Raw genomic sequence first — 24,435 nt, forward strand, 5'->3', positions numbered from 1 at the left:
TCTTCGCTCTGTCTGCCACTTCTGCTCCCCGCTCTGGCTCTGGTGAATTCTCTCACCCTCCCACGCTTCTGACTGTACCCAGTGCTTGTATAAATAAATAAATAAATAAATCTTTTTTTAAAAAAAGTTTAAAAAAAAAAAGAAGAAACAGGATGATCATTTAATCCTCCATAATTCCAAATATAATAAGCCTCCAAGTTCAGAAACCAATATTTGATAAAGATTTCTAAAACATTGTATCTGTTTTAAGTGACATCTGGTAAATGTCACTCATGTATCTGAATTCATTAGACTATGGAATGATAATCAAGTATTATACACAGGTTCTGCCAATGCAGACAAATATTTAATTATATGTATCATAACCTTACTTGAGAATGGAAAAATCAAGAAAGCTCTTATCTTACATTGCAAACCAACAAATGAAGAAAAACAAGATAGCTACATAATCCTTTTTTAAAAAAATCCCACTGTTTCTGACTGCCAGCAACCCAGTCTCAGGTTTTTATATCTTCATAAATGTAACACAAGAAATCTAGATGAGACTGGCTATTTATAAGTACGATATTTAAATTGTCTTGTTTTGTAGAAATTACATGTTTGCAGTGATTAAGATATTCAGCATATGTAGGCTTCATCTTTTAGTTCAACAGAAAAATATGACATTGATTTTAAATTCCTATCAAAGTAGCAAGATGTTCCCCAGACAGAATTCACCTGCTGAATTGAAATGATTTCACCTTTAAGTGACTTTGCAGGTGTTAACTTGGCCAAACAAAATGGGTAAATCATCTTCTATTCATTTTTTCCTTTGAGGGAATGTCTTCAGTAAAATTGCTTAGGAAAAAATTCAAAATAAATGGAAAAGTCCATAACATGTCCACGTGGAAAAATGAATTTGCTTTAATTCCTGTGATGTGAATAGCCTATGTAATGTATATTTTTGTCAAAATAACAAAATTGAGTTCTCCTAAACAAATCAGGAAGGGGAGGAAATTCTAAATCACAATACTGAATTACATGAAATAAGACCTGGTTGTACAGTGATCTTCAAATAAGGAAACTAAGGGAGATAATTCTATGTAAGTCAACAATTTGAAGACATGATAACAAAGGAGGCAAACCTGAATGAGTAAGTGGATAGGTAGGTCAGGGCTAGACCTTATATTTGGATATAGGAAACTTCAGGTAAGCAAGAGAAAATTGTTCTTTATACATGTAATTCTTTTGCTAAGTGATGAAGGAGGTATCAATATTTTAAGATTAGTCTGAAAGTAATACATAAGCTGTATTAGGATAGGGAGATAAGGTGTTACAGAGAACTGAAGGTTACACCAAAAATCTAAAAATTAACATTTTTGTATCACTATAAAGTTTTCAAAGAGTTTGGTTGACACCCCTTTTGACCCTCACACTACCCTGTGGGTGGATGAAGAAGAGTCACACAGCAGTGAGTGGCAGCACTAGGACTCCCACCTGTCATACCTGACTCCAGTCCCGTCGTTCCTGGGATGTGATTGAATCCCAGATAAATGTGGTAGCAGAAACCAAGAGTGAGGGACAGCTTAAAGAGTTATTTTGAAATAACAAGTGAAAAAACTTGGCGATCAGGTATAGGTGGAGGAAAAAAGCATAAGGAAAAGATGATTCCTCACTTTCATGGTGAAATTAATAACATCACCAGCTAGTGTTGGCAACATGCTTACTGTGTGCCAGGCCCTGCACCCCTCACTTTGCTGTATAGCTTGATGAATTCTCACAGCTCTTTGATGAAGGTGGCCGTTTTTTTTTTTTTTTTTACTGGTTTATAAAGCACTTTTATTTTACACTAATGTCCTTCATGTCAACTTAGTCATAACTAAGTTCTGACTCTTAGTTATTTCTCTATCTCCGTTTTATAAGAGGAATCCGTGAAAGTTGTTCTGACTTTTAGAGGAAGAAAAAAAGAAATCAAGGTTTTGCTCCAAGACAAAAAGCTCAACGAGATTCATTGGGCTATGGTAACTGCACTTGGTGCTTGAGGCCCAGGAAGGTGGGTTAGTGTTCATGCTCATGCACAGTTAAGCTGCCAACCCAAAGTAATTAAACTGGGCTGGTGATGGCTATGATGTTTGCAAATCCAATACTACCAAACCTCCTTAGCACTTTGCCTGTCATTAAAATAGGCTGCACTAAACACATGGTATTGCCTTGGCTCTGGCGTTCAAAGTGATCAGTCAGGTAATAACAGTTACAGAGATAAGAAAGCTTTCCTCCTAGTTATTATTTGAAAATAAAAGTAAAACTTTGTAATTATAAAATAACTGTAGTGTAAATATTACATTTGTGTAGAATACACTATTTAGACTGAAAGTCGTAAATACAGCTACATTCTTTCTTAATTATTACTATTTATCTTTACTTCTTAATTATCATTAGTCCCTGTACATTGTAAGCTTGAGTTTCCCCTGTGCTAACCAGTCACATAATTCAGTCTTGGCCTGTGACTCTTCTGGTGCCCACTGTTTCTCAGAAACCCTATCTACACCTCCTCTAATCATCAAAGTACTCTGTGACCTCATTTAAAAATACTAAAGAAAAGAACCTCCCCAAATGTCAGTCTTGCAATCCCTGTTTTCTGTTTCTCTTTTGGCCAAATAAAGAGAGGGAAACAATTTATTTATCAAGTAAAGTAAATTGAGGAAAAATCCCAAATGTTTTCCCAAATAGTAGTTTGCCTTACAACTCATTTCTAAAGGCTCTATACTGTGTCTCTCGAGGTGTCTACCTGCTAGTTATTTATTCACTAGTTTGCACTGAGCAGTCTCTTAGCAACCACAAACTTCATGGAAAATTTCTAACTCTTCTCTGATACCACTTGTTTTTAGGAAGTCAGCCTTCTTTTAAAAGACTAGGAGTTTTACAAGCAGAAAGTGCCAGTTCTTTTAGAACAATAAATTTTAACACTTTGTAATAGGGCTGTGAAGTGATTTCTTCCCAGGGGCCCTTTACTCAGGCTGCTGGAAATAATACTGGTGGGAAATCTCTGCCCACTCCTGGGTCAAAGGGTCATGATTGTAAGTATCCCTCTTCCTGATTCCCTCTAGGATTGTGAAGATGTCCAGTCCCAATCTGAATATTGTGACCTTACTGGGCAGTTGTCTGACTTACAGTAGCGCTTACCTCTTTGGGATTCAAGATCAAGATGCTTTAGTGGGAAACTCAATGGAAACTCTCATCCAGGTAGGTGAAGGATTAAAATTTTGTTTTGAGTATAACTCCAGAGTTTTGGTAATTTTTCAGTCAGCTGGCTCCTGTGAGTGGTGGTTAACTTTCTTTCTCATAGATGTGACACTCTCAGAAGCCAGCCCTTGAGGGCCAAGTCATGCCCTCTGCCCCATGTCCGCTATGGTCTGAGGTTTTGCAGATGGAAAGAATGGAGAACTAACAGAGGCGCCACTCATGACTCCTGCATCTGTCCCTTCCCATCCATAGATAAGACTGTCCTTGCTGTGCATTGGAACCTCCCTGGTGATTGGCCCCATTCTGGGGAAGAGCTGGCGACTCTACAAGGTGTTTACCCAGAGGGCCCCAGACAAGCGAGTGGTGAGTAGGCAGCAAGTACACACTGCTTGATTGCAGATGGCACCTTCACTGTTGATTGAAAGCTTCTCTAAATTGGTCTCATCCTTTCACGACCATCTGAATTTCCAACTCCTCATTTCAAGCCTTGTCAGGTTGTGTGACCTCATAAATGCCCCACCCTCGTAGATCTTTGAACAGAGCTTATGCTTCCTATGTGCCCCAGGCCGTGGTACTGCTCTGGGGACTGCTCTGGTACTGCTCAGCTGGCCAGGACCTCCCAGTGTAATGGAGAGCACCATGCCCAGAAATAGATGAAAGGGAAGGGACAGTGATTACAGAAAAGCTGTAGCAAGCCAGCATTATTATTCCCCCACAGGAGCCGAATTCTTTGCCATTAGAAGGCCAGTCTCTGCAGTAAGAGGGATGGGCCTTTTTGGCAGATAGAATCAACCCTAGAAGCTCTGTGGCAGTCAAATTACCAGCATGTCTTTGACATCAGGTGTCATATTAATCACATTCTCCTTTTTTTATCAAATCCTTAATAGACCTGCCCAAACCTCAAAGTCTGATCATCAAACTTTTTGGCTGTAAGTCCTGCCCAGAGACAATATATCACCCAGTTGGAATTTACATCTCTGAAATGATGAGATTATTTTTAAAAGTAAACATCATTATATCTCAATGAATATTTGTCAAAAGCTCAGCTGTGAGTAAACATACATATGAAAAAGATTGCTTAGAAGACAATAAATTCATCCATCTCTCTTGAACACTGATTCCTTTGCTAAAAATAGTTATATTGGGGTATAATTGGTATGAGACAAACCGCACATATTTAAAATGTATAATGTTCTTAAGGGATGTTGTTCTATAGTTTTTTTTCCTTGTAAAATCTTTTTCTGATGTTGGCATTAAGGTAATGCTGTTCTTATATAATGAATTAGAATGTATCCATTCTTCAGTTTCTATTAAGAGTTTGTATATATAATTGACATTTATATAGTATAAGTATCTATACTAATATACTTATATTTTTCTCCTTTCCAATTTTTGAATGATAATTTTTACTTTTACATATTTTATAAACTCTACACTATTGTTATTTCTGTTTAAACTGTTATTTTTAAAAATATTGAAAAACAAAAATAGTGTTTTTCCATGAAATTAGCATTTCCAGAACTCTTAATTTCCTTATATTGGTCCATGTTTTCAATGGACATCATTTTCCTTTTGCCTGAAGGATATCTAACATTAATTTGTGTGCTAGTGTATGCTAATGCTGAATTCTTCAACTTTTATTTATCTAAAAAAGTTTATTTTTCCTTTGATTTTTGAAAGATATTTTTCACTGTTTATGGAATCCTAGATTAAGATTTGCCTTTTTTTTTTAATTTTAGTACTTTAAAGATTTTCCTCTCCTGGAAAATCTTGGTTATGTACCCAATATCTTCTTTATCTTTGTTCTTCTATGTGTATTTTTTTTTTTTTTTTTTTTTGCTGATTGCTTCAAATATTTTCCTTTTCTCACTGGTTTTTCAATAGTTTGAATAAGGATCTGATTTGTTTGTGTGTTAACCATGTATCATGAAACAGCATGATCATAAAACACCATGTATCATATTACTGGTTATGCTTCTTTCTTCTCATTGATTGACAAAAACTTAGATTCACATTTCTGCCTCATTCATAGTACTATGTACTCTTTACCCAGATGTCATAATTCTCTCTATTTTCTCTTTTCCCTGATAGTTTTCAATATTTCATTCTATCACAGTACATGTTTTCTTAATTTTATTCTTGTCATCACAGAAGTAGCACATTCTCCTTTTATTAAGTCAAATGATTCCTGTGTAGAGAAAATGCCTCCTTCACCACCATTATCTCTCAGTCCCACCCTCCAGATTAATGGTTAACTGTTTTATGTGAAAACTTCCACACCTCTCTAAACAAACACATCTATAAATAATGGTATTCTTATTTTATAGACTCCTATATCCTTTGTGGAAAAACATAGGATATGAAAAAGATAACAAATGACCATATTTAGTAGTGATGCTGTTATGGACATAGAAATTATTGCACATGATTAGCTTCTGTTTCATCATTGGTGGCTGGACTTGAAACGCCTTGCCAGGATTAACTCTGTTCATAACACATAGGTTACTCTACTCCTTGTGCCATACAGCCAGTTAGTTAAGGGAAATTATGGCCTTGACTCTTTTGCAGATAATCAAAGACCTGCAGCTCCTGGGGTTGGTGGCAGCCCTGGTGATAGCTGATGTGATCCTGCTCATGACATGGGTGCTGACTGATCCCATCCAGTGCCTCCAGATTCTTGGTGTCAGTATGACGGTGAGGGGCCCAAACCCTGGAGAATTTAATTCCTGAGCTGGGGAGACTGGTTTCTGTGGGTACACAGGTGTCATTCTCCCAGTAGCAGCAACTGTGTGTGGTCATCTTCCAAACAAGGAGATAAACCACCCAAAGAGGAGAAAGACTCAGAAACTAGGGCTACTGTGAATGCCTTGCCTCTTGTCTGCAAGGGCTACCATTCCTACTGCTTCTCCTGCCCAGTGTCTTCCAATAACATCTTCATCTTCTGAGGTGTCAATACACTTGGAATCTGCCTGGTGTTATCTCTGCTCCTACCTTATCATTAATGAGAACTTTCAGCTTCAGGAAGTCACCTTCCCCTAATGTTGAGAGGTGAAGGCATTATTATGAGATAGTTTTTGGAGTCAGTCAACTCTGGTTCAAATTCCAGCTCTACCACTTACCTGTCATATAGACTTGGAAAAGTCATTTAACCTAAGTCTCTATTTTCTCATAGGTAAAATGAAGTAATAATATTTCTTAGGGCTCTGGTGAAGGTTATGTGAAACAATACAGGTAAAGGTCTCAAGTGTACCCAATACATATTGTTTAATTAATAGGAAGTATTCTATATCTCCCACCTCACAGGGACTGAGAAATAGACCAGAATCTTGATGTAGATTTAATATTTAAGGTTTCTGCTACTAACAAATAGCAAGCACATAGTGTGAAATAATTTGCAGTTTTGCTGGTGCACTAATTTGAATCAATGTGGTATCAAAGTACATTAGGGAGGAGTAAGCCCTTCTGCCACCTTGTATACACATGTCAGCCCATTTATATCATCTTTTCCTCCAACTCTAATGGAATCACTTAAAGTTTATAGTATTAAGGGATATCCTCAAAAAAGATTCAGTGAGTATTCCTGGTACTTGTGGATGCCCTCAGTCCTGGCTCTGTTTCCCCCCAGGTGACGAGGAGAGATGTGTCCTGTTCTCTGACCAGCACACACTTCTGTGCTTCCCGATACTCTGATGTCTGGATTACTCTTGCTCTGGGATGCAAGGTAGGTAACCATATCTCCTTAGGATACAGCCTGTCACCAGCAAATGGATATGAAAAGGGGATTACAGTTATTAACAAGATAATTTCTACAAAGAATATTAAAATCAGAGGCCACCTCTGGTGATGTGTAAGTCTCAAAGCCACGGCTGCTGTTATTTCTCTCCTTTTTACTTTTGTTGAGGGAGCCAGTTTTCCAACTCCTTCAGTCCTCCCCCAAATCACATAGAATTCACCTGTTTCTACCATTTTTTAGTCTGGTTTTTTCAATTTTCTCCCCAACTTCCTGCAAGGGAAATTATAAGGAGACCCAGTTAGTGGGTCTCTTAAATGTTCTCTTAAATGCTCTTATTATTCCTCTTGTGTCTTTCTTCAAGATTTTGGTGAAGGTATCCTGCTAGCTTCCCCCAATCTAACCTCACTCTAGTTGAAAACAGGGCTGACTCTAAGTATCCTTTGAGTGGTGCCAGCCACCTCAGAGTGTTTCCCGTACCACCCTGGGTGTCCCATCATGTCACCATTGTTTCTGTTAGGTGGCAAAAGCAGGACATTAGTTCTCAAGGGTGTAGACCTCTTCAGGGCACTATAGGTGGTGAGACAACTATCCTACCAGCTAGTTTTCAGCTTGGAGGGACAGAGATATTGCTCCGAGGAGTATAGAGCAAACCTGTTTCAATAAACAGGGTAAGTCCCATGACAGGGAGCTGCCTGTTGACTGTCAGCATAGAGAGGACTGATTGCTGGCAGAGCGTTTTTATAAAACTCAGTATTCTCTAACTATAGACTCTACTCACTTCACCGCTAGGAATGCATTCAAGTGGTATTTCTGAGAGATAAGCTTGGGGATGGAGAGACTTAGGACAGGGAAATGCTGCTTTTTAACTCTGTGCATATGTTCTTTGAGAGAAATATTTTTAAGAGAAAAAACTAGGAAGTAAACAGCTCTTGATTTCTAGTTTCTTGCTAATGATTAAGAAAATGAGCTGCAGAATATGACAGAACAGCACTTAAATTCTGACTCAGCGCCTTCCTAGCTGACCCTGTACCTCATTTAGCTTTTCTGAGCTCAGTTCCCTCATCTGTAAACTGGGAATGATGATACCATCCTCTCAGAACTATTCTGAGAGTAAATGCAAGTTAAGAGTTTTCAGCTACTCTTGACCCATCAGAAGAGCTTAAAATGTAGATATTATTAATCTCCTGCTGCCCCAGACAATTCTGAAAAAACACAGTGCCTCTTCCTTTTCCTGAGTCCCTGTAGAAAAGTAATTCCCCACCCCCAGCACAGAAGCTTAGCACTTCCCGCATAATACCTTGCCTTATATCTCAACTTGAGTTATTTTCCCCATTTCATTTCTCTAGTATCTTTCTCCCAGACAATAAGAAAGAAAATAAAAGGGGGAAAGTGCTGAGCAAGAGGAAACTGACTAATCTAGACCCCCATGGCCTCATTGGCCAATGAGCAGTTTCTGGGAAAGACCCAAATCTGTAGGGCCCCAAACCTGAACCTATCAACTGCCCCATACCCCACACTTCTAAGCTGTGAAAGTGAATCATTTGCAAGTATCAGGCAGGACTCCCTCAAACACAAGTCATGAATGTATAGAGGCTTTATTCACACCTAGTCTCCTTTTACAAGAATTTTAGTGGAATTAAAACATTTAGTGGAATCATATTTGAACATTTCAAAATCACAGAACCCATTTCATTTACCTAATTCAACTTCACTGCACGCCCAAAATTACCCAAAAATCAGACCCCACTCGTCTCCTGACTTGTATGTCTTCTAATCATTGAAGATCTGTTTAAATGCAGCTCCTTCTAGGAGACGCAGCACTTTCAGATGCTGTGAGTCATTTCTCCATATTACAAATGAGATCTCTGGTAGCAAGTTTATATTCATGGGAAAGAAGAATAGGGGCCTGGGTTCCTGGTGGTGGGGGCAGGGAATGTCACAAAGTGGGTGAAGGGGATAGCTGGAGCCTGTGCTGCCTGCGCCTGCCCCCACAGTCTTGCCTAGGTCCCAGCCTGCCTTTGTTCTCGTCTTTTTCCACTTCCCATAAACACCCACTGGCACAGAGCCGCCGCTAGCCTATAGAGATCCTTTGTGTAATTAGAAAAAGGCATCCCTTCTAGGCAGATGCAATCTTGCAGGTGCAGGGCTTGGAAAGCAGATGGTGCCTTTGGGAAAATTAGAAAAAAAGAGCCCCTTCCTCAGGGCACTGCCCCTGCCATGGCACATGGTTTGACAAACAGACCACAGAGCTGTTTCAGATTCCACATGCCCTTCAGCTTCATATAGTGTGAAACCACACAGTGGATTGGATGTGGTAGCCCTCACCACCAGCCCACTTTGTGCCTGCAAGCCCTTTCTTAGGACTCCTACTCACCCGCACCAGCTGTCCTGTGCTTGTCCTGGCAGAGTCCTCTCCAACTTGCAGAACTCCAATAAACTAATTCTCTATAAAGGAGAGGAAAACAATAATTTTATTAAGCAGTTATTAGGTATTAGGAGCCACCTTAAAGATCTCCCCATGAATTCTCCTAGTAAATCCTCCTAGCACCCTTGTAATGTCAGAATCACTATCCTTATTTTACAGATGAGGAAATTGGTCCAAGCTCTACTGCCCTCTGGGACATAACAAGCCTATAATGCCACTTCTCTGAGTCTCTGCTTCTCCTCTCCCCCTCCAGGGCCTGCTGCTGCTGTATGGTGCCTACCTGGCGGGCCTGACAGACCACGTTAGCTCTCCTCCTGTGAATCAGTCTTTAACCACCATGGTTGGGGTCAACCTTGTGGTGCTGGCTGCTGGGCTTCTTTTTGTGATCACCAGATATTTGCACTCCTGGCCCAACCTGGTCTTTGCACTCACATCTGGAGGTATCTTTGTTTGCACAACCACAGTCAACTGCTTCATCTTCATCCCCCAGGTAAGCTCTGGGGCGAATTTAGCAAGGCCAGTCCTCTGTCACTCAAGAGTCTTCATCAGGCATGAGAAGTTGCTCACTGTTTTCCACTAAGATTTTTGGGTACTATTTACTGGAGAGTCACAAAGAACTTGGGGATTTTAGTAAGCTGACTGACTGTTCGTCCCTCCTTGCTCTCCCAAATGAGCACAGCTCTGCCCTGCCCCCAAGCAGCTAGGAAGGCAGCTCATGTCCAGCCCTTCTGGGCCACCTTGCCTACCTGCCTTTATACCCACCCTCCAGTTGGCTTCATTCATCCCAACCCCCTCCTACCCCCAAGCCCAGACTTCCTGATAATGTCATTTCTCTCACTAACCTGGGAGTAAGGAACCTTTATGTCATCCCTACGTGGGATTACATATTCACAGGGGAAATAACTCATTTGGAACTTTATGGAACTTAAAATGTTTTTTTCTTTCTTAGAAGACTATATAGGACATTCCTCTTCTTTTTAAAAGGAGAAATTAAAGCTAAATAAAAATGTGTTTCATATTACGGAGATTAAGAGAAGGCAAATGAGGAAGGATGACAGAAGCAGAAATATCTAGACAGTAAAGAGCAAAAAAGGGAGTCAGGGGAAAGGCAAAGGAATCCATAGGCTCTGAAAGAAAAGTGATGTTAAATTATTCATGTTATACCCAAGGGTACCACTGAGCCACATATGTGCAAGTTAATGAACTTGGCATTAGACTCTTTCTCTTTCCCTTCTCATTCCTTTTTTCTTCCCTCTGAGGCCTCCTTCATCCCACTACTCCCTCAAGACCCCATCCTGATTCCCATTGTAGCTTCCAGTTGACTATGAATGACCTCTCCACAAGGGAGCTAACCAAATTGAAGTGTTGGCTGATATGGGGTTAGAGTGTATTTATAAAACACATGCAATCTGAGAGGATGGTGAAACGCAGGCATAGTCCCTTTGCTCTTCTTTTCTCAAATTCTCATTAAAATACTCAATGGAATAAGCAAATATGGAAAAATCTGTAGCAGCAGCACTAAAAACTAAGAATGGGTATCACATCTGTGGTAGAAAATAGAAGAATTTGTTCTGAATCTTAATGCTGTAAGAACAAGGTTGAAGGAAGCCATTAAGAGCTTAGACTCATTTTCTGGGAGATAGCACATGCTAAAAAGTAAAGGCTGTTCTTCCCTGGGAGATGAGAGAAAGGGAGTAGAGAGCAGGGGTGGCTTTTGGGGAAGCCCACTCCTTAGGCCCTGTGACCAACACTGTTGATTGGTAACCCATCCTTCCTGACTTACCTCACTATAGGTTAGAAGAGTTAAGTATTTACTTTGTCAACCTTCCTTATAGCTAGGGATACCCATGTGACACAGTTTTGAACATCAAAGTTTCTCTCCGAGGCTTATGACAAAGCTTTCACTTTCTAAAAAAGCTGTATGATTAGCATCGCCTTTTCTACCTTCTTCCTATCTTGAATGTGATGCCTAGAGCTCTAGCAACTATCTTGTAGCTAAGAGAATGTGCTTACTATACTATATATGCCAGACTATATAAAACTATAGCTCTTCTCATATAAGACTATCAATTCAGGGAGAAATATGAAAAGATTCTGCAGTTCCTAGGACAAGAACCACAAATTTCTGAAGATTGAGAGAAGGTACCTTTCTCGGAAGCAAAATAGAAATTTTTAGAAGACTTCTGATTTGTCTTGTCAATGGGCTTCAAAACAAATCATCATGAGAAGGACGTACTCTTAGATCATGAAACATTGAATAAAGATGAAGAATATTTGCTAAATTTAAAACCTCAACGGAAACATTAAATAAGCAATTAGACATGACAGAATATTGAACTAATTTAAGGAAACAGGAAACAAGGAGACAAAAAATGAGAGCCTAGATAAGAAAATATGGAAAACAGACCTAGGGATACAATTTAGAGCTAATAGGAAAATAAAATAATTTGGGGCAGAACCAATCACCAAAAACTACCAAGGAAAGCCTTACTAATCTAAAACAAGGCCTTCATCTCTCTTAAAACTGAGTGAACCCACAACCTCCATGATGTGACTCTACTTTTGTCTCCTCTCTCCATACTCAACTCTGTCCCTCCTAGGTCCTAAGCCTCAAATACAAAATTTCCACTCCCCTGGGTGTTTGAGCCCTCAGCACCTAACACGGTAGTGATACCTAGCTATACATCCATCTACAGATACAGAGATGCAGGATGAAATTTAGCTTAAAATCTGACTTCCAGGTTTGAACTAAGCAAGGAGCACTTGTTTTGTTGAAGTGGGAGTGAGAATGGGTTACCAGAGGAAATAGGAACTGGGCATGGACAGCTCTGTCCTTTCTCTTTCCTTCTCCCTATCTGACTTCCCCTTTTCCTTCTAGTTGTCTTGAGCTCACTTTCTCTTGCTATATCTTTCCTCTTCGATTCTTTTTATCATGAGTTTTCTGCCCTTGAATTGACCATGATATAAAACTAAAAAATATATTTTATAGTCAGTGTATTTTAGGGTGAGGAGGAAAATTTTTTCTCAAAATATAAAAGTAACTAAGGTTTGCCAGTTTTTTGTGTGCCCCTGAATTGATTTTCCCTCTGGTTCAGGAGGAGGCTGTGGTAAAGATTCTCTTTGTGAGAGTGTCTGTATTCCTAGCAGAGGAGGAAAGTGAGTCAACTTGGAAAAGTGAGTGAGGGAGCAGGGAGGTGGGCTTCCTTCTTGCCACTGAGTTTTCAAAAAGGACACTGGTAGGACAGGTTTGTGAAAACACAGGCACAGATACCTCAAGGGCAGCTAGGCGGCGCTAGAGAACTGGTTGAAAGAGGGGACACTACTAAAGAGACAGGTGGACCAAGTAGCATTCTCCACAGGCCCTCAAGAAATGCCTACGTGTTTATGCCAAACTCGAGGTCAACCTCAGCCATGAGCCAGTCTCTGCTTTTGTGACCTGAATGTGACCCATTCCTACATATTCCTCCCCCTCCCTCTGTCCACCCCCTCACTCTGTCTACCTCCCCTAAACCCTCACAGTATTTCATCTGCTTCTTCCTCCCTGAAGGTACAGGGGACTTTCTACTCTTTCTTGTAGTTATCTGTATATGTCCCAGAACCCTCAATAAATAGAGGAGCTTTTTAAAGGAAAGCTTCCTTCATTTGTACATGTATCCATTCACCCATTTATTAAACACTGGAAACATGCAGTTAAACACAAGACCATCTCTCTGCAAGCTGGGAGCAGACAAGTAAGGAGTTATAACACGTGATAAGTATTTAAGGAAGTGCTGTCAATCATTGCTGCAATTTATCTTGTGACTTGGTGACACCACCTCAGAAAATGGGGTGTTGAAGACCAATCTCAAAGAGAAGTAGAAAGTCCAATGAGCAGATAGGGAACTCCATGACCAGAGGCACCAGAGGTCTGCATTCCTTTCAAGGCTTCAGACAAGAATCCACTTCCATCCCTTTCCCAGCTTCTAGAAGCCATCTACATTCTTTGACTACTGACTTCTTCCTCCATCTTCAGAGCTAGCATTGCAGCACCTTCCATTTCTCTTTCTATGATTGTATCACCTTTTCTGACTCAGACCCTCCTGTCTTCCTCTTGAAAGGATTTTAATGACTATCCTGGGCCCACCTGGAGCATCCCAAATAATCTATCCACCTCAAAATCCTTACCTCACATTTACAGAATCCCTTTTTCCATGTAAGGTAACATTCACAAATTCCAGGAATTAGGAGGGAAATGTTTTGGAGACCATTCTTCAACCTGCCACACCCACCTGGGACAGAGGTTGAGAAAACAAGAATATACTTTCCTTCTGGAGGAAGCACCACAGAGAGGTCCTGAAATTGTGACCTGAGGGTCATTTATTTATAGCTTCCAGAAAACCTGAAGGGTCATATCTCAAGGACCAGGATCTTCACAAATGGGGTATTAAGAGAGAGAGGGGACTTTGGTCAAGGGGCACCCTGGCTTCACCCCACTAGTTGTAAGTGAGACAGACCAAAAACATTGCAAGGAGCCTTATACCAGTGTGAACAGTTCCTCCAGAAGCTATGCAGAAAGGACTCAGACTTGGAGCTAGGGGAGAGAAAGGAAAACGATATTGTTAGGGAATGAGAGGGAGCAACACTGCAGGGTCAGTGCTAGGAAGACAACACTGGAGGGCTGCTCAAGCCTAGAGAGGCCCTATAGAGCGACCCCATGGTGCTGGGCTTTAGCAGGCAGTTCCTGAGGAAGGCAGGGAACTGACAGCACCCTAGGGAGGGGATCCTTGAGAAGGGCATCTGAGAGAGGAGGTTCCTGGCCTCACCCAGCACAAGTCACACTAAATCCTAATGAACCATGAAAGACTCACATTGAGTCAACAGAGGACCCAAGAGGTCTTGGGAGAGAATGTGACATTGAAATGGATGACAGGAGGGCCTTCCCGGTGGCGGTGGCGCAGCAGGTTGAGCGCAGCGCTGTGAAGCTGACCGCAGCCTCTGCAGCACAGGTTCAATTCCTGGCCGGCCAGGGAGATACTCACATGGCGCAGCAGACCTCTCCTGTCTCGCCCGCTGCTCCTCTCAGCAGTGCTTTTGGTCGTCTGCCTGTTCTGTTCCCAACTCTGTCTCTGGTGAATCCTCTCACCTTCCTGCACCTCTCTGGCCTGTACCCCAGCTCTTGTATAAATAAAATAAATCTTAAAAAAAAAAGAAGAAGAAATGGATGACAGGATTTAGAATCCTGAGATTTACCAAATGTGGGCTACACTCAATAGACAGAGCTTAATGAATGTTTAATGATTGAGCGCAGAAACCCCAGGAGCCCATGAGGCTTCCTCAGCATCCTTTCTACGGCTAAGAGGCCAGAGTACCCAGTCTACAGCGCTAGGACTCTTACTTATGAGAATTCCTAAGGGGAAAAGGGTAGAGATGGCACCCCAGAAGCTCAGGAGGATCCTTTTTGTGAATGTCCTATTTCATTTCCATCCTGTTAAACTAAACCAGTCCATGCTCCCAAAGATTATTTCCCAAAACCTACTTCGCACAAAAATCTGTCCCTGGGCCTCCCCTGGTGGAGCAGCAGTTGAGCGCTGGGCTGCGAGGCTGCCCGCAGCCTCTGCAGCGCTGGTTCGTTCCCCGGCTGCCGGCGAGGGTCCCACAAAAAAAAAAAAAATCTGTCCCTTTGGTGGTGGGAAAACTATGGTGACCGCACCTGAGGGGGAGAAATTCTATACTGCGAAAAAATAAACAAGGATGTTTTTAAAATTATTTTTAAAAAAGAAAAACGAAAAATTCTGCCCCTAGGGGGCGCCTCTCATCCCCAGTTAAGAGTCTTTCTCTCTTCAGCTATGTTGAAGACATGGCATGTGTGACACAGCACCCTGGTTATAGCTGTGACTCTTTTTTGGAAAGAGTGGGCTTAGACAAGTTGTACTTCTTTTGAGTCTTTCCTCATCTGTCAAGGAAAAAAGATGGTCAGGTCTCAGACATAATGTTCTATCGTTTCTGTTGATTTTTATTGACATCTGTGGTTTTCTTTCTGCCTGAACTTTGGTTATTGATTTGGATTTGGGTCCTCCAGCAAGGAACCCTTTCGACAGCAGTAAGCATAGCATTATTCAAAAATGAGAATAATTAAGAACTGCTACATGCAACTAGAAACAGCTTCATCTGAAACATCCTTGCTTATTTCTTTTATACTTCTAAACCCTGGCTTAAAATATGGCCCTTAAAGTGTACTTTAACTCCAGTTTCTTTAACCAGCGCACCAGTAGGTGGGTTAAGTCAAGATTGTTCTATTTCATCTACCTGCCATCTTCTTTGTTCAACATTTTAAAAACTGTAATCTTAACATTGTCTCTACCTTCTGTCATTGTTATCTAGGAATTTTCAGAGAAAACTACATTTTGATGAAAGAATAGTTTGTGCATATGTGTATCTGTAACATTGTCATTCCTGGGTGTTTTTGAGTAAGCCTGTAAGAATAAGAGAATGTGTTTCTGGGTGTGTAATTAAATAAATTACAAGTGTTCTTTTATCTAACAGCTGAAGCAATGGAAGGCATTTGAAGAGGAAAACCAAACAATCAGACGCATGGCCAAGTATTTCAGCACCCCCAGCAAAAGCTTCCATACCCAGTATGGTGAGGAACAGAATTGCCATGCTGGAGTAGAGAAGAACTCCATGGAAAGGCTCCTCACAGAAGTAAGCTGCCCCCTTGTCTGGTGCATTCTCTAAAAAGAACTCCAGCCATGCATCGGTGGGCCCCAGATGCTCTCATTGCTAACATTCCTTCTCCTCCCATTCCCCGCTTCCTCCCTGGCCACAGCAAGCAAAACCTTAGCAAGAAGCAAAACCTCAAAGCAAAACCTTTCCCCAGTGACCTTCCCATTGCTGACCCTCACCCACTTCATCCATTCATTGGACATGTGCGTGCCAGGTAGTGTGCTAAGTGCTGGTGAGCAAAATAAGTATAGTCCCTACCTTCATGGAGCTCACAGTCTAATATAAGAAATAGATATTGGTGAAGTAAACATCAGATTATAAATTGTGATAAGAATTATGAAGCAGGCCTCCCCGGTGGCGCAGCGGTTGAGCGCTGGGTTGCGAAGCTGCCCGCGGCCTCTGCGGCGCCGGTTCGATCCCCGGCTGCTCCCCGGCCACCAGAGGAGGGTCCCACATGGCGCGCAGACCTCTCCTGCCGCCCGCTGCTCCCCTCAGCAGTGTACTTCGGTCCTTCTGCCTGCTCTGCTCCCCGCTCTGACTCTGGTGAATTCTCTCACCCTCCCGCGCTTCTGACTGTACCCAGTGCATGTATAAACAAAACAAACAAACAAACCAGCAAACAAATAAATAAAGCATGCCTCTATTAAAAAAAAAAAAAAAAAAAAAAAAGAATTATGAAGCAAAAATCAGGATGGTAGGACAGAAAAATGGGTGGTGAGGGCCAGACAACTTAATTAGAGCAGTCAGAAGACTGTGCTGAGAGCTGAATGTTAAATACAAATTGGTCAGGCAAAAAAAAAAAAAAAAAAGCAAGGAAAAATCATTCCAAGTAAGTGGAATAGCAATATAAAAACCCTGAGTAGTAATGGGTGCCAGCTTCTTCTGTGTGATATGCCCTGTCTTTAAACAGTCATGTGCTCATTTCTTTTTTTTAAAGATTTATTTATACAAGAACTGGAGTACAGGCCAGAGGCGCAGGAGGGTGAGAGAATTCACCAGAGACAGAGCAGGGAGCAGAACAGGCAGACAGACCGAAAACACTGCTGAGGGGAGCAGCGTGTGAGACAGGAGAGGTCTGCCACACCATGTGGGTATCTCCCTTGCCGGCCGGGAATCGAATCCATGCTGCAGAGGCTGCAGACAGCTTCACAGCGCTGTGCTCCACCCACTAAGCCCCCAGGGAGGCCCACATGCCCTCATTTCTGAGATATTATGAGCCTCCCATCTTTTCTTGTTTCTAACTAGAAAGCTCAATCATCCTATCAACCCAGAAATTCAGGAGGTGTCTAGAGGTGGAGAGGGAAATGAATAGGATCTCCAGATATCATGGTAGCACCAATCTGAGCCAGAGTTGGCAACTCTCCTGGAACTGGACAGTGTGGTGTGGGCTTGAAGGAAGCACATGGAAAAGCTTAAGGCTGCATTGAGGAGGCACAGGGCCCAGAGGAATTAGTCAGTATTTTCACTCTAGCTAAATTATAGTCCTTATATCTTTCAGTACAGAACATGCCTGAGTAGGTACTGTTTGGGACACTATGTCTTTTGTAATGGGATTGACACGTGGGTGTCAGTAGCCCCTGTGTGAGAGGGTGGTGCGATGGAACCTGCGGAACTTGCCCAGGGAAGGGATTAAGCTTCCCCAGAGCCTGCTAGTCCCCCACATGTTACCCTCAGTTCTGGGCCTTTTATTTATCCTTCAGAGTAGTACATCTCCATTTCTTTACTCTTCACAAAGCATTCAGAGTCACCTGACAAGGGTGTAGCATTGCCTTTAATACTCTGTGAAGTCTCCAAAAAAGCATTTTTTGGCTAAACAGAAAGCCAGAAACTTGGCGAGAACAGCCAGGATGGTTTTCATTCACAATCAGCTAATGTTGGAACCGCCAGTAGACTGACTCTAACCTTATGGTAATTTGTGACGTGCTTTTTGTACTTCTGCCATGCTGCCCCATTTCCCACACAGTGACTGAATCTGTTCTTTCCAAAAAGATGCCTGGAGTCTGTAGAGAAGGGCCCTAATAGGTTCCAGATGCCTAGACAGTAAAACGCTGGCCTCCTGCAACACCTACACCTGCACCCTCTCTCCCAGGAGAGGCCTGAGAAGCAGCAGCCCATCCCAGGGCCCTGTGATTCCAATATCTGAATCCCCTTCTTGGCATCGCCTGCCTCAATATGTGCACAAACTCTCACTCCAGCTCCTCGGGTGAGGTTCCCTCCTCTGAAAAATCCCTTAACGCCCTACGCCCTCCTCTTTCTTTGCCATCATCTGGGCTGTCTGTCTGCTATTCTTCCCTCCCTTGCCTCGATGGCCAGGGTCCCAGGGAAGCTGTTGGGGACAGCATCTGTCACTGACTTCCCAGGCTGCAGCAGAACCTTCCCAGAGGTTGAGGAACCCCCATTTTATACTCTGCAGCTGAGGAAGCTCACCTATTACTCTTCGTCCTTGTCCTTTAGAAACAAGAGGGTGATTCCATTTCTCCTGTGGCTGCACTTAGGAAACATGCCTTGGATGTTTGCTTCCTTGGATGTGCCAAAAGCAATCATTAAGAAGCGCGTTTAAATGCAGCTGCCATGGTGGGTCGGATTTTGGTCTCACACTCCACCTTTAATTAGTATGCATCACCACGCAAACAGAGTCCAACTTCCCTTCCTGAAAGATAGGAAATTGACTCTTTAAGCTGACATTTCAAAATTTGTCACAAGCCAGTTTCAGTTGTTTGATTTGCTGGGAGAAGAGTATTTTCCCAACTCAATGCTTATCCTATTTCTCTACTCTCCCAGGAATTTGTGGATAAGGCACAAAAAAAGCAGCATTCAGAGTTTTCTTGCTGGGGCAGTTGTCATCCGTTGATGGCTTCCTTCTAACTCTGTGAGGCAGTAGAAGCCTTCCAGAGCCAGGAGAGAATGTGTGGGTGGCTACAAGAGGCAGAGGATTGGGGTCCCTCCTGTGCAACCAGCAGCTCAAAGAGATCTGCTGCCACTCATGAAAACCCGGAATGAGTACCTCCCTACTCATGTACTCTGCTCCTGCAGAGTCCTTGAGTCAGCTGCACTTCCCTGGCACCACCCAGACTTTGCAGTTGGAGGGTGAGGAAAAGGGAGAGCAGACAGGCAGCTCTTCAGAGGCAAGTCCCTTTCCGCTTATTCACCAATTACTCACTGCTCCTGGCCCCTCCCCTGCTGATAAAAGAGTAAACCTAGGTGAAACTGGTTATTGGTAGTACCAATAATCACAAAAGTGACCTGCCTGCTTATGAACAGAGAGCAGTAGTTCTGCCTTTGAGCATCAGAAATTTCAGAAGAACATGAGGTGTGAGCTAGAAGCACCACCTACACCACCAGAAAATGCTTAGGGTGCACCATTGCCAATGCTCTGCCTCCTGCTTCGCGCAGTAATCTTGCAGATAGAACAGACACACCTCTGCAGCACCTCCAATGCCCTCACCTCCAGCACAGCCTATTTATCAACCAACAGCCGTGTAGCAAGTAGGCAGCTCAATGGGAGAGTTGCCCCAGCCTTTCTGGCCTCCTTTCTGGATCTCTGGATCAAGGTACCCAGGCCTAACAATCCTATTTTTAGAAAAAGCTTCTTCAGTAATTTCAGTGCCTGCACTCCTTTGGGGGATATCAGCAGGTGATAATGCCACATGGTAGCCTTGAACTCCTACTTGGGGGTCCAGCTGTGGGAGGTGATAGCGCCAGCCTGAGATTTTCCTTGGCCCCTGGTGACTCCAGTCTTGTCACCTTGGCACAGGAACCTCCATCCTTTACCCTGTTCTTCCCGTCCTCTAGTCTGTTTAACAGGAGGCAAAATACTTGTTTCCCCATTTGCTCAGGCCCTTGAAATGTGCCTCAGACTCACTTGTATTTTACAGATGTGTGATAACCCAGAGTTGGGCGATGCCAGCATTATTCAGCCTTGTGTCCTGCGGAGGACCTAATTCTCTTGGTTCTAAGGAAAGGTGACAGACTAGTTGTGCCACCTCTGACTGCTCTTCTCAGACATTGTCACAGTCTGTGGACTCGGGGGGGGGGGTTAAGATCATGAAACAATAAATCATGGTTAACCTTATCTGAGTACTATATGCAGATAAAACTGGTGCACTTTACCTGCATCAGTTCATTTTAGGAACCTTCCCAGCGCCTACATCACCAACTGGTATGTGGAAGAACTAGAACTTAAACCCAGTTCTGGAACAATGTGAAAAATTTCAGCCTATCTTCTGTTGATGGTTTTGCTTTTATTTACAGAAAAATGCTGTGATTGAGAGCCTGCAGGAACAAGTAAACAACGCCAAAGAGAAGCTAGTGAGGCTAATGTCAGCTGAGTGTACCTATGAGCCCCCCGAGTGGGCTGTGCCTCCTGCCTCTCCTCACAGCAACGATGTCCAGGTCTCAGTCTCTGCCCACAGCCCGGCAGCTCAAGGGCCTTCTGAATGCCTTTCTGACACTCAGAAACATACCAGCGCAGCTGCCCAGAACTCCCAGAGTACTTTCTTAAGTGTGCAAAACCTTGAGGGGTCAGGGAAGGACACTGGCCCCTCCGCAGAACAGAAGGAGATGTCTAACTTACAAGACCTTTCTGATCATTTAAATTTAGGCTGCAGCCAGAAGCCACAGGTTGAGCAAAGCCGGGAGGCAGAAAGAAGAGACCAGGTAACCATCGCCCCCTGCCAGAATCTCAAACCAGGTGAGGAAGGTGCTGTTCCCCAGAGCCAGAGACAACTAGAGAACTCAGAGGAACCCCCAAAGCGACTATCCAGGGTCAATTCGGTGATTAGGGAGAAGCTTCAGGAGGTCCTGCAAGATCTGGACCTGGGCCCTGAGGCTTCCCTTCCTTCCTCTCCCTTTTGTCCCCAGCAACCCTGGAAGAGTAGAGCTGCCCACAGTACCCAGAAGATGCCCCCCTCCAAGGAACTGGGCTTCAGCCCCTACATGGTGAGGAGAAGGCGAGCAGCACAGCAGGCTCGCTCACACTTTCCAGGCTCTGCACCCTCATATATGAGGCAACAGGTGAACAGGACCATTTCTGGGGCACAGAGCAGGCTAAACGTGCAGACCAAGGACAGCCGTAGCCTGAACCCCCAAGCTCCTAATTCCGGGATCCCAAGACCCTCTTCCAAGAAGCTTTCACTCCTCACAGATCCTCAAGATAGGCCCGCCACCCTGGAAAGCGGCAAGCAGGGCCAGGCAGAGCCCCAAGGGGCTGGAGGGAGCCATGAAGCCTGTCCTCACCCGCTGTCTGGTTCTGACCAGACCCAGTGTCCTGCTGCCCCACCCCTGTCCAGAACCTTGCCAGACCTGTCTGAGCAGCAGCAGCGGCAGCCTCTGGGGTCCACCAGCTGTCCCTCCCTTCCTTCTCCGTGCAGCTACCTGGACACTGAGTCCAGCAGCTCAGACGAGTTCTTCTGCCACTGCCACCGGCCCTACTGTGAAATCTGCTTCCAGAGCTCCTCTGGTTCCAGTGACAGTGGCTCGTCAGACACTGACCCTGAGCCTGTTGGGGGACTGGCTTCCTGGGAAAAGTTGTGGGCCCGCTCCAAGCCTATTGTGAACTTCAAAGATGACTTGAAACCCACGCTGGTGTGAGCAACATCCAGGACAAATTGTACCAAGGCCTCCAGGGAACAGACCTGCCTCTTACCAAGTTTCAGCTATGCTCACTCGTGCACTTCTCAATCTATGAAAAGGGAGGTGTTACCTGTCTTGTTACTACCTCACAGCATGCCTGTAAAAGACTCAGCTCTGACCACATAAAATACTCTGGACAAAAGGTGCTAATGGAGCTTAGAGGTCTCTGTCCTGGGCAGCCTGTAGTCTATAGAGTTAATACCAGGTGGATGTCTGGGCGGACACACAGATGGAGGGATGAATGGACAGTTTCTGCAGAACCAGAGTTGTTGGATTGTGACCCATCAAACTAGCCTTTTGGTGCACAAGTCTGTTCACCAAAGTCTCCTTCCTTGATGTCCCCACTCCTGGCAGAGGCCGGGGTGGGGGTTGTTTCTGCTGAAAATTGTGAACAGAAGTAACCCTACATTCTTCCTTCTGGTTAGACTCAGCTCTGAACCACCTCTGCACCACTGTTCAGTTTTCACGTCTTTCCACTTTTATGGCCTCTCACCATCATCCCTGAGAGTCAGGCATGCATGCACCCAAGGCACCCAGATCTTTCTTCTGGGCTTCGATGGCATCTGAGACTTAGACTGCCTCCGGTCATACATTCCATCCCTTTGCCTCTGCCACGGGTACAGTTCTGTACTGGGAATGCACAGACTGGCAGTCTCTTTTGGGGTAAAGAGGACCCCGCTGGTCCAGAGGTGCTTTCGGTGCTATTGGGATTACATGCTCTCCAACAGATACGTAAATCTGGATGTAGAAAATGGGAGAAGAGAAAGCAAAAAGGGGAGAAGAAGGCAACAGGAAAAATAAAATCGGTTTTGAACATTTACCTTGAGCCTAGCCCAGTCCTTGGCCCATCAAACTTGGATCTCTCGGTAGGTTTCCCTGAGGGCACATGTCTTGACGTTTCTGGGAGTGGCAGGCAGGGCCCAGCAGGCCAGACCATAAAGCAAGCACAAGCAAGGAAAGCTGAGCCATGCTCACCTCAGCATTGCAAAACTGGGTTCCTCCACTCAGGAAGCAGCCCTGTGCTGCCTCCGGGGCACACCCACCCTCCCGAGGGAGACAGGGCGCTGGAGAAGCGTGAGTGCCAGGAGCTGTCTGCCACCAGAGCCACAGAGAAAGCACAGCTGGGTCCGCTTGGCTTGTTGCTGAGCTGGTTGTTGTTGACGGGCCATCCCCTGCCCCCACTCCCTGTGTGTGCGTCTGTGCATGTCATGTTTGTGTGCAGGAGTGTGGGCCTCATTAGATTTGCTTGGTGGGGCATCGGGCTCCAGATGTCTCAGAGAAGCTTTCCCACAGAGTCTCAGGGGCTGCCAACGCCTCATGAATCTCAACACTGAACTGGTTGGTCTCCGATAACACAGCTTCTTCTATCATCTAAATTTAAATACAAATGTCATAATTTATTCTGTGTGTGGGTTTGTAGTTTCTACTTGTGCTGTTTGTATGCTGTCCAAGTGATACCTTAATAAAAGACAAATGGCTCCCAGGGCGAGTCTCTTCAGAAACTGTAGTCTGGTGCTGGGGGGAGGGGCATGGAGACCGAACCACCCAGAGGAGCGGAAACAGCAGCCATCAGAGTTGCCACCAGCTCACCCCAGCTTCCAAGTGTATCTTCTGCCAAACTTCCACTTATAACAGATTCTTCCATGGTCTCCCTTTGTTGCTTCCTATCCCGGAAACACTTGCCTCATTGGGTGGGAGAAATGCTGGGGACCCTCAGCTGTGCCTATGCACAAGAGGTCCTTTCCTCCTTGTATGTCAGCACCTACTGTTCATTAATGTGGACTATGCAGACTCTCAACTTGGCAGTCCTCCTACCCTCTCCCTCTCTCTGCTGTACCCTTGGTCCCATCATCCCAGACCTCCCACACCTACATCCCTCTTCTCTCTGGAATGTCTCCCTCTTCTCCCCCGCCCACCCCTACCCCGTGCACCTTGTGAATTACTCATCTTTGAGACGCAAGTGGAACATTCTTTCTCTCTTTAGCTTTTCCTGAATACTCTCAACTAAAATGGACTAACTGCCTCGTTCAATGGAGAAGGATATTTTGGGGTCCATGTTTCAAATGCAGTTATACAGAGGCTTCTATTACCCATTTTACCTATACTGACTTTGAAACCCTTGACAGACTTGACTGAGAGATGGAGAATTTACCCCAAATTTTCCTTTTTATCATTTGGTTCCAAAAAAATATGTGTCAAATGCCACAACTACCTGCCCAAAAATACTGTCTCCAAATCTACTGTCTACTCTGTGCGCCACCCCCACCCTCACTCCTTGCTGACTCTTTCCCTAGAACTTTTACCCAACACCAACTAATCCAGTGACAAAATTCTTCAAACGATGAGATTGCCATGACTTTTGGCATGCTCCTGGTTTTTATGCTTTTGAAGAAAGGGCAATAACTTGAGCAAAAAGATCCAGGAAAAACAAACATTGCCTCTGCTGCTGTTATCTGAGCTGTGCATGTCTCTTTTGGTCCATTGATCTGGCCTGGACCCAGGCCTGATTCTGACCCAAGTATGTTTCCTGCTGACTGAAATCTTGGGGTTGGAGGTGTCCATCCTCACTCCAAAGTGTGTCTTTGTCTTCTAGCCTGTGCCAAACTCTTCTCTCCTTAAAGGAACAACATGGCCTGGAGCTCAATGAGGAGGAAAAAGCATCAGATGTAGGAGGCATGTTTTTAAAGAGCCGTATGACTTCTAAAATAGTAAAGAGAAAAGC

At 43.9% G+C, this 24,435-nt stretch overlaps 1 protein-coding gene across 4 annotated transcripts in view; it reads left to right on the forward strand.

Moving 5' to 3' along the window:
• The window catches only part of GPR156 (G protein-coupled receptor 156), a 93,727-nt gene extending 70,524 nt beyond the window's left edge, over positions 1-23,203 (forward strand). For all 4 annotated transcript variants that reach the window (XM_054700536.1, XM_037525484.2, XM_037525485.2 and 1 more), the window contains 7 exons: positions 3,087-3,222; positions 3,475-3,585; positions 5,791-5,916; positions 6,848-6,943; positions 9,634-9,870; positions 15,903-16,061; positions 20,334-23,203. In XM_054700536.1, the coding sequence (XP_054556511.1) occupies positions 3,087-3,222; positions 3,475-3,585; positions 5,791-5,916; positions 6,848-6,943; positions 9,634-9,870; positions 15,903-16,061; positions 20,334-21,671 (2,203 nt within the window). In that variant the 3' untranslated portion in view covers positions 21,672-23,203. The remainder of the gene's footprint in view (positions 1-3,086; positions 3,223-3,474; positions 3,586-5,790; positions 5,917-6,847; positions 6,944-9,633; positions 9,871-15,902; positions 16,062-20,333) is intronic.
• The last annotated feature ends 1,232 nt before the right edge of the window (positions 23,204-24,435 follow it).

The sequence above is a fragment of the Talpa occidentalis genome, unplaced genomic scaffold (genome assembly GCF_014898055.3).
Source record: "Talpa occidentalis isolate TD23 unplaced genomic scaffold, MPIMG_talOcc4v2.1 talOcc4.4, whole genome shotgun sequence".
NCBI lineage: Eukaryota > Metazoa > Chordata > Mammalia > Eulipotyphla > Talpidae > Talpa > Talpa occidentalis.